General features: G+C 37.1%; 1 protein-coding gene across 9 annotated transcripts in view; it reads left to right on the forward strand.

Moving 5' to 3' along the window:
• LOC129731370 (plasmanylethanolamine desaturase) overlaps positions 1-10,911 on the forward strand; it is a 42,732-nt gene extending 31,821 nt beyond the window's left edge. For all 9 annotated transcript variants that reach the window (XM_055691292.1, XM_055691288.1, XM_055691289.1 and 6 more), the window contains exons 3-7: positions 566-773; positions 3,376-3,587; positions 3,738-3,956; positions 4,025-4,194; positions 8,846-10,911. In XM_055691292.1, the coding sequence (XP_055547267.1) occupies positions 566-773; positions 3,376-3,587; positions 3,738-3,956; positions 4,025-4,194; positions 8,846-8,936 (900 nt within the window). In that variant the 3' untranslated portion in view covers positions 8,937-10,911. The remainder of the gene's footprint in view (positions 1-565; positions 774-3,375; positions 3,588-3,737; positions 3,957-4,024; positions 4,195-8,845) is intronic.
• Positions 10,912-12,451: the final 1,540 nt, after the last annotated feature.

A 12,451-nucleotide genomic window follows, 5' to 3' on the forward strand; every position in this document is an offset into this window, starting at 1 on the left:
TCTAATGATGAGCGGCTTCGGCTGAAACAGGCTCTTATATAGGCCAAATAGCACATTTTCAATTGCAAGGTATATGATTCTGTCGACCGTGCTTGGGAAGCAATCATATAGCGACCAATCAGAGGTCGAATTTTTCGTTTTGACAAGGCTTGACTATTTTCAATAGTACAATAGTGTGAATAATAAAATTACAATTATCTTCTTTTGGGAAGAATCTTAGAAGTTTTTCAGAAGAGTTTCAATCAAAGAAATAGTTATCGGTTTCCGTTATACTCTACTAAATTTTTTGGAAATAAATATTGAAATTCAGTCCGCAAATATATATTTCGACTGTGACATACAGTCTTCCTCAGTATTATGTGGACTGGTCCAGACTGGACCTCTCTCATCGTATACAACAGTTTTATCGTTACGTTGTTGAACTGTAATCAACATTTAGTGCTTTACGGCATCGTTATTCGGTTCAGTTATTTTTCGAGTATGGCGAATCCACACATGTTGCAACTGATACGATTGGTTCTCGAATCGAAGTGAATTATTAAATTGTTTCTATCGCTACTTTCAGACACCGGTCAAAACGGATCGGGAGATCCTGGAGAATTCCATGCTGGAGGACGATCCTAATTCCAACACTCTACCCGCTAGTGCCGATGCAATGCGGAGCGATGCATCCTCCTCCGGATCGAATGGAAATGGTGCCGACGGCACGAAGCGACCACGCTGGGGTCCGCAGCACAAAGGGGCCCAGGAACTGGCGAAACTGTACAGTAGCGGTAAGTAAATTCTGTGCAGCAGTTAGCAGTGCCCAGTTATCACCATTGTGGTTTGCATTTATGTGTTTATACCTCGTGTGTACTAAATGTTTGTCTAAAGTTGGTCAGCGTACAAGTTTGTAATTGTCGCGATTACAGTTCACTCGTTGCACGAACAAACTCATCGGTGGACCGCGGGGCGCCAACCAATGAAACACTAGTTACAGTCTGTCACCGGGGTGGAGCTGGCTGGAGCACGTGAGTGCGGCTAAACGCAGGTGTGGTGTAATAAAATTAAGAGACACAAGAAATCCGCACCGGCTCGGGAGCCAGCCGACCGTAATTATGGCGCAATTTTGTCGTACCGCTTTTTCATAACGTCGTTTTCGTCGTCGTTGTTGGATGGACACACGACCACACGACGATGAGATTTGCTTTATATTTAAGTGGTGAGAGTGTGCGGTGAATTAATTCACTCTAATTCCGGTAGAGTTGATTGTAATGGTTTTCAGTTGATTTTTCCCCTCCAGGGACTAGTGATTAAATGTGGTTTACGGCCGGATTTCTATTTTGGTACTAACATATTTCCCACGAAAATATATATAAACAGGTGATTAGAATAACAATAGAAATCCAGGTCTTAATTTTATGGATTTCCGAGCTGCGTCTTTGTTCGTTAACACCGAGCAAGTGACGTCATAGTTTGCTGGCTTCAATGTCTTAAGACCAGCAAATCAATTCCATTATAGCCGCGTCACTATATAAAGGCGATCTTGATAAGAAACGCCCTCAGAACGTGCTAGGAATAAATTTCTCCCGCTTACCTTTGGAGCTAGAGTTTGCAAAACAGAAGTTATTAACAGAGCTAATCACTAATACTAGAACGCCCACAAGGCTAGCGACGTCTGTTTTGCATCCAGGCAGCAAAGAAATGTTTGGATTGTCCTATCCACGTTGACTGGGAGGTACGTACACCCATACCATGCACCAGCTCTGCCGGCGCACAACTTCCATTACATTACATGCAGCCGCAATCGGGCATTTGGGCAATCTTGAGAAGTCGTCATGAATAAGTGAACCATAAATAACATTCCCATAAATCGTGCTCACAGGTAGTAAAAAGAATCCGAGAAAATGCGGCAGGATGGTGGTAACGTTGGTTGGGGTTAAGTTGGTTTCCGTCACTTTGCGTATAACCATGCGACCCGGTAACGGGTGGGTACAAACATTCAATAACTGTTTTCGAGCGCTGGGACGTGTTGAATGTGGAACGATAAAAATATAAGTTCTTCATCTTAGAAGATGCGTGGGGAAGTGTTTTACTTTGATAAACAAAAGTTGGTACTGCTCTGTAAAACATAATTCTGCATAAAAATCAATGACTATAGATTTACTCTTAGAACTTACTTTTCAATTAGAAACCGTTGGAATTCGACCCTGACCTTTTTTTCAGTAGTAAACGATAAAGCTTATTTTCATTTTAGAGTGATGTTTACCTATAGAACTGACTATCAGTCAAAACATCTTTGTTCTATTTTTATATTCTATAGCAGGGTACAATCAAATGGGTGCCGTAATACTGGACGAAAGTTGATATATAATCCGTCACCATTCCCTCGGTTTTCGGTTTTCACCACTTTCGCCTTCGTAGGAAAAGCAAACATGGCATCAGGTAGCCGTTCCCGGCTATCGGGCCCACTCTGTCAGGCCAGGCTAGACCGCATGTAGCATGTAGTCAAATATCAACAGTCGTTCGAAATCAATTTGCATATTACAACATAGGCCAGAGGGATTAGGCGGGCGTTTTGTTTGACGCCATTGTGGCGAGCGAAACGAACCTCGTCATCGGGTCCCGATTTGTGTCCTTTATTTAGATGTGGGTACAATGCAAGCGCCAAATGATGGAGGTTGATCGACGAGGCACAAGTGCAATTGCTCCATCAGATCGACTCCCCTCCCGTCTCGTCTAGGTATAAAACGGTAGAAACAAAGAACGCTGCTACCCGTGGCAGCAATTAGGTGATTCAGTTACCAATTACATTAGCTCCGAAAGGTAGCCCGGACCGTGACGGCATGACGAGGAAAATGGAACCACAAATGGTTGAATCATTATCGTCACCATTCATCAACATTAGCTTAGTTGATTTGGTCACTGCATGGCCAGCATTGCTGCCATTGCGGACGGTGGGGTGGCTTGTTTTACGCATTTTGTCCTCGATGTTTATTAACCTGTATGCTGGAATTATCGTGCTCAGTTATATGGTTCCGGGTTGAACAGCACTTGTGCAAACAATAAATGTTAGTACTCAATCGGATTGATTGATCGACATTTTGAATTTCTATTTTTTCTCGAGAGGGGAGGACGGTTATCAATAGTGATTTATTTTGTTGTGACAAATTACGAGTGGTTTCGTTAACGTTAGTTTATGAGATTTGATTCTGTGGGGCTAATTCATTCGAGTTGAAATGATTAAATTATTTGTTTTTCATTTAGTCGCTGATGCACGTTTGTGTATAATTGAATGGAACCAAAACAATATAAGTAAAACCACTATCGTCACTGATTTACCATGCAATTAAAAGTCATAAAACATTATACGTTTATATTTTTATTCTCACTCAGGTAAACGCACTCAGGAAATCATCTGTGTCTACATTTGCATAACATTGATGCTGATTAATTTGATTCTCATCCTTAAACACTTTCGCATCGAACGGGTGAGCAAAGTGGTGGTGGCGGCTGCTTTCGGCATTCTTACCGCTGACTTTGGTTCCGGTCTAGTGCACTGGGGAGCCGACACCTGGGGATCAGTGGATCTTCCAATTCTAGGAAAGGTGAGATAAAAAAGATTTTTTCAACTATTGATTGTTTTCAGCGATCTGATGGAGACGCATGGCACCTCATAAAGCTTACAAAGCAATGTGCGTCTCCATAATCCTAGTATCATTTAACTAGGTTACAACAAAAGTTTTTATCTAATTTAGAACTTTCTGCGACCATTCCGAGAGCACCACATCGATCCGACGTCCATTACGAGGCACGATTTCATCGAAACCAACGGTGACAATTTCATGGTCGCGCTGCCCATTCTCGGCAAACTGGCGTGGAACTTTTTCACCCGATCCAACTCCGAGATTCAGCAGGAGTACGTGCTGAGTGCGTACCTGTTTCTGTGCTCTATTTTCATTGCAATGACAAATCAGGTAATGTTTTCTTTGTCATGGTCAAGGTCATATGAAAAAAGTTAACCTATGCTAACTTATTGTCGTAGATTCATAAATGGTCTCACACCTACTGGGGTCTACCGAGGTGGGTACTGTTTCTGCAGAACCACCACATCATCCTGCCAAGGCGACATCATCGGATCCATCATGTAGCCCCGCATGAAACGTACTTCTGTATTACCACAGGTTGGCTCAACTGGCCGCTGGAAAAGATCCGGTAAGTCTGAGATGTTTTAATGTCAATTAAATATTTTAATATATGTAAAACCGATTTCATGAGTAGCCAAATCTGTATTAAACACCTCAATTTCAGAACGCAGTGAAACTACGTACTGCAAAAACTTCAGTACAAATCAAATTGAAATCCAAATCGATTTAAAATCTTATCCAAATATTAAAATAGAATTCAAATTCTCCCTAAATTAAATCGGAATCCAAACATGAATCAAATCCACCTCAAAGCCAGTTCAAATCCAATTCTTATTCAGCTAAATTTTAAATCCAGATCTTATTTATTTATTATATTAATACTGTATATTTAATCCAAATTCAATTACAATCCTGTTCTAATCCTATTCCAATCTAATTCTAATCCATATCCAATCCAATTGAAATCTAATTTTCATCCATTATCCAATCCAATTCCAATCCAATTGCAACCCAATTTCATTTCAATTCCAATCCGATTCCAATCCAATTCCATTCGTATCCCAACCCTATCCTAGCTAATTTGAATCCAATTCTAAAGAAGTTCCTATCGAATTCCAATCCAAATTCAATTTATTTTAAACCCAATTCCAATCCAATGCCAATACAATTTCAATTTAAATCCAACCCAATTTTAATCCAATTCCAGTTCAATTCCAATCCAATTCTTATCCATATCCAATCTAATTCTACTCCAATTCCAATTAAATTCTGACCAAATTTAAATCCAATTCTGATTTAATTTCAATCCAATATCAATCCAATATCAAACAAATTCCAACCCAATTCCAAACCAATTTCAATCCAATTTCAATCCAATTCCAATACAATTACAATCCAATTACAATCCAATTTCAATCCAAATCCAATCCCATTTCAATTTAATTTCAATCCAATTCCAATTCAATCCCAATCAAATTCTAATCCATATCCAATCCAATCTTATTCCAATCAAACTCCAATCCAGTACCAATCTCATTTCAACCCAATTCCAATCCGATTCTAATCCAACTTCATTCCCATTCCGATCCGCTTCCAATGATATGTAAAGCCAATTTCAATTCAATTCCAATCTAATACTAAGCCATATCCAATCCAATTCTAATCAAATTCAAATTCAATTCCAATCAAATTCCAATCCAAATCCAATCCAAATCGAATCCAAATCCAATCCAAATCCAATCCAAATACAATCCAAATTCAATCCAAATCCAATCTAAATTTAATCCAAATCCAATTCAAATCCAATTCAAATCCAATCCAAATCCATATCAAATCCAACCCAAATCCAATCCAAATCCAATCCAAATCCAATCCAAATCCAATCCAAATCCAATCCAAATCCAATCCAAATCCAATCCAAATCCAATCCAAATCCAATCCAAATTCAATCCAAATCTAATCCAAAACCAATCCAAATCCAATCCAAATCCAATCCAAATCCAATCCAAATCCAATCCAAATCCAATCCAAATCCAATCCAAATCCAATCCAAATCCAATCCAAATCCAAACCAAATCCAATCCAAATCCAATCAAAATCCAATCCAAATCCAATCCAAATCCAATCCAAATCCAATCCAAATCCAATCCAAATCCAATCCAAATCCAATCCAAATCCAATCCAAATCCATTCGAATCCAATACGAATCCAATCCGAATCCAATCCAAATCCATTCGAATCCAATACGAATCCAATCCGAATCCAATCCAAATCCAATCCAAATCCAACCTTAAGCCAATTCAGTTTGAATTTATATCCAAATCCCCTTCTTAATTTTAATCAAATTCAATCTTCGATCCAAAACTGTTTCAGCTTCTATTCGGTTTTCAGCTTATTATATATATAAACTTGTTTTTTTTTTAATTATAATAGTGTCCTCGAACAAGGTTAAGATGAAATAATTGATGTTTTTTTAGAATATGACCTTCAACTTTTGCAAATTTACTCGAATATTTGCAAGATACTGATGAAATGAATTTTTTGCAAAATCAAATCAAATGCTTATCAAAATACCATACAAGTTCGACCCAAAAGATTGGTTATAAAGCCGTATTAGCCTTAGCAAGTTCTTACAATAATTATGAACCATTTTATAGAAGCTACAATTATATGATTGATCCTCCTAACAGTGAGAAACGATTTTAAACTTGCAAATTTTGTCGGAAAAGTTATGGAAAATTTTATATTTAACTACTTTGCTAAAGACACCATTTTTCTGCATTTTTTAATTGACTTTTGTGGAGTCTTCGATAGAATGGCCCTAATTTCTATTTTTTGAACATAATTTTTCCTAGAGAATTTCTACCATTTTGCAATGTTCTATAATATTGTTTACCATCAAAACAAACAATTTGACGAAAGAAGGTTTATTTTTATCTCTTGTATTTCTTTAGTTATTGAAGATTTTTAATGAAATAATGCACTAGCTTACCCGAAGATGTCTTCAAAGTTTGAAAACAGCTGCTCACTAAACCAATTTCAACAGTATTCAATCTAGATATAGACATTTTTCTTTCGCTGTCTCTTGGATTCTGGAACATTCACTCAAATATCGACTACTTGGCTCTGTTATGGTCGTTCAATTCTATTTCAACAAGTCATGACGCTGATTCAAAGTAGTAGCTATTGTTGTTTTCACGCAATCTACTAGTTGATGCTATAAATTTGGCTGCACACACTGCACTTTTTTTTTTAAAACTATAAAATCGTGATAATAATTATTTGATTTCAACAATGTTCTCCCATTAATTATCTTCCATTTTATAGAACTAGCAATTTTGTATTTAATTTACCTGAAGGTGAGAAAAGAATTTAATTTTACCATTTCTGCAAATAAAAATCCACTTTGTTCGGAAAAGCTGTGGTACATTTTATGATAAATAACATTGGCGCAGACAGCATGATTCAATCTACCTATTCAAATGGATTTTTGTGGAGTTTTCTATAGAATGCCCCTTGAAGATGAGTTGTTGAGATTGAGATTTTAAAAACGTTTTATTAGTTAGTGGTACTTATTACGGGAGTCATTTTACGGTGAAATCAAAGTGAAGTGAATAAAGCCTTATTACGGGACTCACCTAAGTGAGAAAACGTCGCATAGTGACATCTGCCGTGAAATGAATAGAATGGTGCTTATTACGGGAGTCACTTCACGGTGAAATATATTTCACTCTCACGCTCACTTCACTTTTTTAGACCTATTCCCGATTCCACCTCAAGTGAGGTGACAAAAATAACCTCCGTGGAGTGAGATTGAAAGTGAAGTTAAATTGAGAATATGACAAGTGAAATGGGATTGTTTCCCAGCTCAAAAATGTCCAAGTCCCAGAAAGTCGTTTTTTTCCCGTTTTTTTAGATAACACCAGATCTTGACGTGTTCTGCATTCCTAAGACATTCGGTATAAAAAAATGTTATTTTAGGTATCGAAAATTTCTTGAACTAGTTTGCATTTTTTTCATCGGGCAAAAATATGAAAAATTGACCGCTTTAAGGCACGGATAAAACTCTGATTCGCTTCGTTATTTTAGAATAAATCAAAATATTTACCATTAGATCACAAATCAATCAACTTTAAGACTTATGGCAGCCTCGTGGAATCATTTCACCGTCAAAAATGGTCGTGAAACAGTTCCACGCGAAACGTCGCTTTTTCCGTTCTCACTTCACTGATATGACACTCATAATAACCCAGATTCCACGGCAGATGTCACTTCGCGACGTTTTTCTCACTTACGTGAGTCCCGTAATAGGATTTTGTTCACCTTACTCTGATTTCACCGTGAAGTGACTCCCGTAATAAGCATCAATATGAGTGTCATATCACTGAAATGAAAACGGAATAAGCGACGTTTTACGTGGAATAATTTCACGACCATTTTGAACGCTGAAATGATTCCGCGAAGATGGGATAAGTCTTGAAAATTGATGGATATTGGGGCTTATTACGGATGTCACCTCACGGTGAGAACGAAGTGAAAAAATCTCACCGTGAAAAAAAAAACGCGTGCAAATCAAATGGGAATCACTTTCACCGTGAAGTGACTCCCGTAATAAGCCCCATTGGTTATATTTTTCAGTAACAAACTGAATCAGTATTCGATCCGTGCCTCAAAGTGGTCACTTGAGGTGGAATCGGTAATAGGTCTAAAAAAGTGAAGTGAGCGAGAGAGTGAAGTATATTTCACCGTGGAGTAACCTCCGTAATAAGCACCGAAGTTTCAACTTTTTGACCGATGAAAAAAATGTGTGCACTAGTTCATTAAATTTTCAGTACAAAAACAAAATTGTTTTTGTTGGCAAATGTCTTAGAAATGCAGAAAACGTCAAGATCTGATGTTATCTAAAAAACGAAAAAATCGATTTTCTGGGACGTAGAAATTTTTGAGCTGGGACACATTCTCATTTCTCTTGTCTTACACTCAATTTCACTTCACTGTCAATTTCACTTCACGGAGGTGATTTTTGTCACCTCACTTGAGGTGGAACGGGTCTCAAAAAGTGAAGTGAGCGTGAGAGTGAAATATATTTCACCATATAGTGACTCCCGTGATAAGTACCAGCATATTTTTTAATGGAAAAAGTTAGAAAATTAAAAAAGCAATGACCTGTAAATCAAGTGGAAAACAAAGTTTTATTTATTTATTTTTTCTTCTTGTAGATTCTGGTCCGCACTGGAAGCTGTTATCGAAACATGCACTGGCCACAAACCTCGGGCTGACGATTTCAAGTGGGCTCAAAAGCGGACATGATCAGTAAAATGGTTTAGCATCCTAGCCGGTATGCGTGCGTCGTTCTATTCCGTAGAGTAATACGAGGGAGAAGAAGTGAGAGGCGTTTTGTTTGACGAATTTCAAGGTGCATTTCATTTCGATCAGAATCGCATGTAAATGACGATAAGGCTCTGAGGCTTTCAGTGTCGTTTGTATTACGCTGGTTAGCATGTTGTAATTTACTAAAGCAAATGTCGTTGTATGAGTAATGGTAATGCGTAAAATTAATTTTAATTTAGCTGCAGAGCAGAGATTAACTGAACAGAACAGTGTTAATAGAAATACGAGAAAAGTCGAGTAATTTTACAAAACATTGAAAATCTGTGTAGTCATGAATGTACGTATGGAAGTATGCATTTGAAAAAAAATATTCGCAAAACGATTCGGATGAAATGCACCTCGAAAGATCAAACAAATGTTAACCAACAACCCGAAGAAGGTCATAACGAAACAAAACGAGGGATAAACGATTTTGATAAATTTTATCTGTAGTGCTTAGGCAGATTCTACCACAGTAAGTCATGGCAAACTATGTAACCATTAATGTAAGGTAGGTACGTGGTGGTATTTTCGTTTACCAGACTTCGTACTTCTAACCACCAACAAGTTATCACTAGTCGCTAGCTTTCCTGCCGACTGAGACATTGTGAGACGTAAATTCCACCACCTACCGAGTGATAAAGCCACAAGTGCATTTCTCATCAACTCTGAGTGCTTTAGCGATATTGTGCTTCAAATTGTGAGCACGAGCTTGAGTTTGAGATGTCGTGTGAATGGTCTTGGATGTTTGGAACGAATGAAAAATGAGTCTAATTTTGCAATATAAATTTTTGCTCGAACGAATATGCATAATGTAATGCTGCAGAACTTTACAACATCATGCGGAGATCATTTCATTTTGCTAAAAAAAAACCACTAACAATCTGAAAATAAAAAGATAACTGTTCAGCTAAGAACGGGCTGTGAATGAGGTCCTGATATTGTTTACAGTAATATGAAAGAAAAAAAAACTGGATTGTTAGGACAATACCTCTCATCGTGCAAAGAAAAATTTATATAAACTAGCTGACTGAGAAAGAATCAGAAAAGAGATGCGTATATTTTTTGTTTTGTTCAAAAAGTTTGTGAGATGATGGAATAAGCCGAAGCCTGAGCTAACGTTAATGGAGCAGCTTTTGAAACATTTCGTTTTCTGTGGCGTGCAGAAAAGTGACCAAAGTTTATCCTTGATATGCCCGTAAATTAATGTAATCGACTCAGAGTAAATACTGTTGGAAGCATTGAAAAGGTTGTTGAGCTTAGTAGATTTATCATTGAAATTTAAGTTTCCAAGCTTTATTACTCATACACTGTTGCAGCATTTTAACAGTTTCACACAATAAAGTGTTCACATTTTGCGTCACTACTAGTCGAAGTAAATAATGAGAACATGATAGGATATATTTTGCAATTAGTAGAGGAAACACATTCTGTTAGTTAAACTGGAAGTTTACTTTGAGCGCTAGTAATAAATTGCAGTCGGTTACTTGATTATAGCATTAAGGCGAATCAAAAAGGCACATGTAATAGATAAGAATATTTTTTTATATCACTTGATTCGCAGTCTCAAGTTCTGTCGCGTTTAACTATTTTGCATTTGGGTCATTTCTTTCTAGAACCTCTTCGCAAGAAAGTTTGTTTTAGTGTGACATTTTTGAAGCACATATTGTTGTGAGAAACTAATTGAAGAATCGAGAAAACAGGATTTTTTACAATAAGAGAAGGAGTAAAAAAATAATTTGAATTCAATAAGCGTGTTGCTGTGAGGCATTCATACTACTTGCGTTGAAAAAAAAAACATTGATTGAAACAAAAATGTTCTACAGAATTTGTTTAAGGTAAACAGGTTTAGAATGAAATGACCCACTTGCGTGTTATGAACAAGGAACACCCATGCAAAAAACTGAATAAATCTTTTGATTAAAAGCCTTTTTTGTGTTTTTTTTAAACTCCGATCAGACCGAAAAAATTCGGAAGAATCTGTGCTGCAGTACAGGGCTGTGATAATAAGGGATACCATCAGGTCGGGGGTAGAAATCAGGACACCTGTTTTTTCGACACAAATTTGATCTAAATTATTTTCATTCTTCGAGGTAAAAATAAATCAAACTCGTGGTAGGCGCTTTGCACTTCAAAATGCTATTCGGTTGTTTATTCATATAACATGTATCTCAAACGATCCAATTTTATAGAGCAACTTTCAATTGTTAGTCATTCGCGGGTATCCGAAGAATTCAGCACACGTAAACTGTTCAAAATTGAACCTAAAAATTGTCAGACGTTTAATACTGTATACTTTACTCAAGCTCAAACAAAAAAGAAATCCCGCAGTGAACGCTGTGCGGTCAGGTATAAAAATTTATCTGGATTATCCAGATTTTTCAACAGGTATCTACAGGTAGATTTGATGTCTAATCTCTCAGATAAATAATCCAGATTTTTCTAGATTTTGTGGCTCTTTACAAACGAGGTGTGCAACCCGCCTCGCCTCCACTCACAGACAAGACGAGAACAAAATGTTATACTGGGAAACGCGAGTGGAACTTGGCTGGTGACCGCTGAGTCGAGCAGTTTCGCAGACGAGCTACTCTTCCAAAATCTAGCCGACTCACCAACTGTAATACCACAATTGGTCAGGCGAGCCGCTCGCTTCGTCTTTTGTAATAGGTCCCTTTATGGCCTTTATTCCGAAAAAAGATTATCACGTTCAATTTTGCAATTTTGCCTCTTAAAATGTTACTTTTAGAATTATATCAGAAAAAAATGTCCATTTGTCACACGAAATGATTTTTTTTCTCAACTTATTTTTTTATTTTCACCAGATAGCAACGAAATCGAACTAGCAACACTTTTGTTTTCAAGGAATTGAAAAACAGTACTGAGTAATTTTCAACAATTTTAAATATCAAATATGAATGTTACTGTGAATAAACTTACCGAGTTTTGCCTTGCAATATAAGCATGATTATTGAACGAAATCGCATCTCTTATGAAAATCAGGACAAATGCTAGATAAGAAAAATAAATCAGGACGCCCCGATAGGATCTCAAGATCAGCACATGTCCTGCTAAATCAGGACGGATGGTATCCCTAGTGATAATATAATTAATAACATAACATAGGACATAAAACGTACCAGCGTTTTGATTCACCCTGAGAACAGAAGAAGCCGTATTTCCCTTGGAATTTCATGTTACAGTCATCATTGAATTTGAATATTAATAACCTAATGACGAATATTTTATCGCCTATTGCTAGATTTTGTTGTATTTTCATGCTTCGTAGATTTGAGAACGAATCGAAACGTAGTGTCTATTCGGTTAGACACATTCATCATTCCGCATATAGTAAGATTGTTAAAGCTCTTTGTTTGCCACGCGGTCAGTTTAGTTGCGGTCACTGATGTTCAATTATCACGTATACTATATTGTGTTACATATTTGCTTTCATGTTA

This window comes from Wyeomyia smithii, chromosome 3, assembly GCF_029784165.1.
Source record: "Wyeomyia smithii strain HCP4-BCI-WySm-NY-G18 chromosome 3, ASM2978416v1, whole genome shotgun sequence".
NCBI lineage: Eukaryota > Metazoa > Arthropoda > Insecta > Diptera > Culicidae > Wyeomyia > Wyeomyia smithii.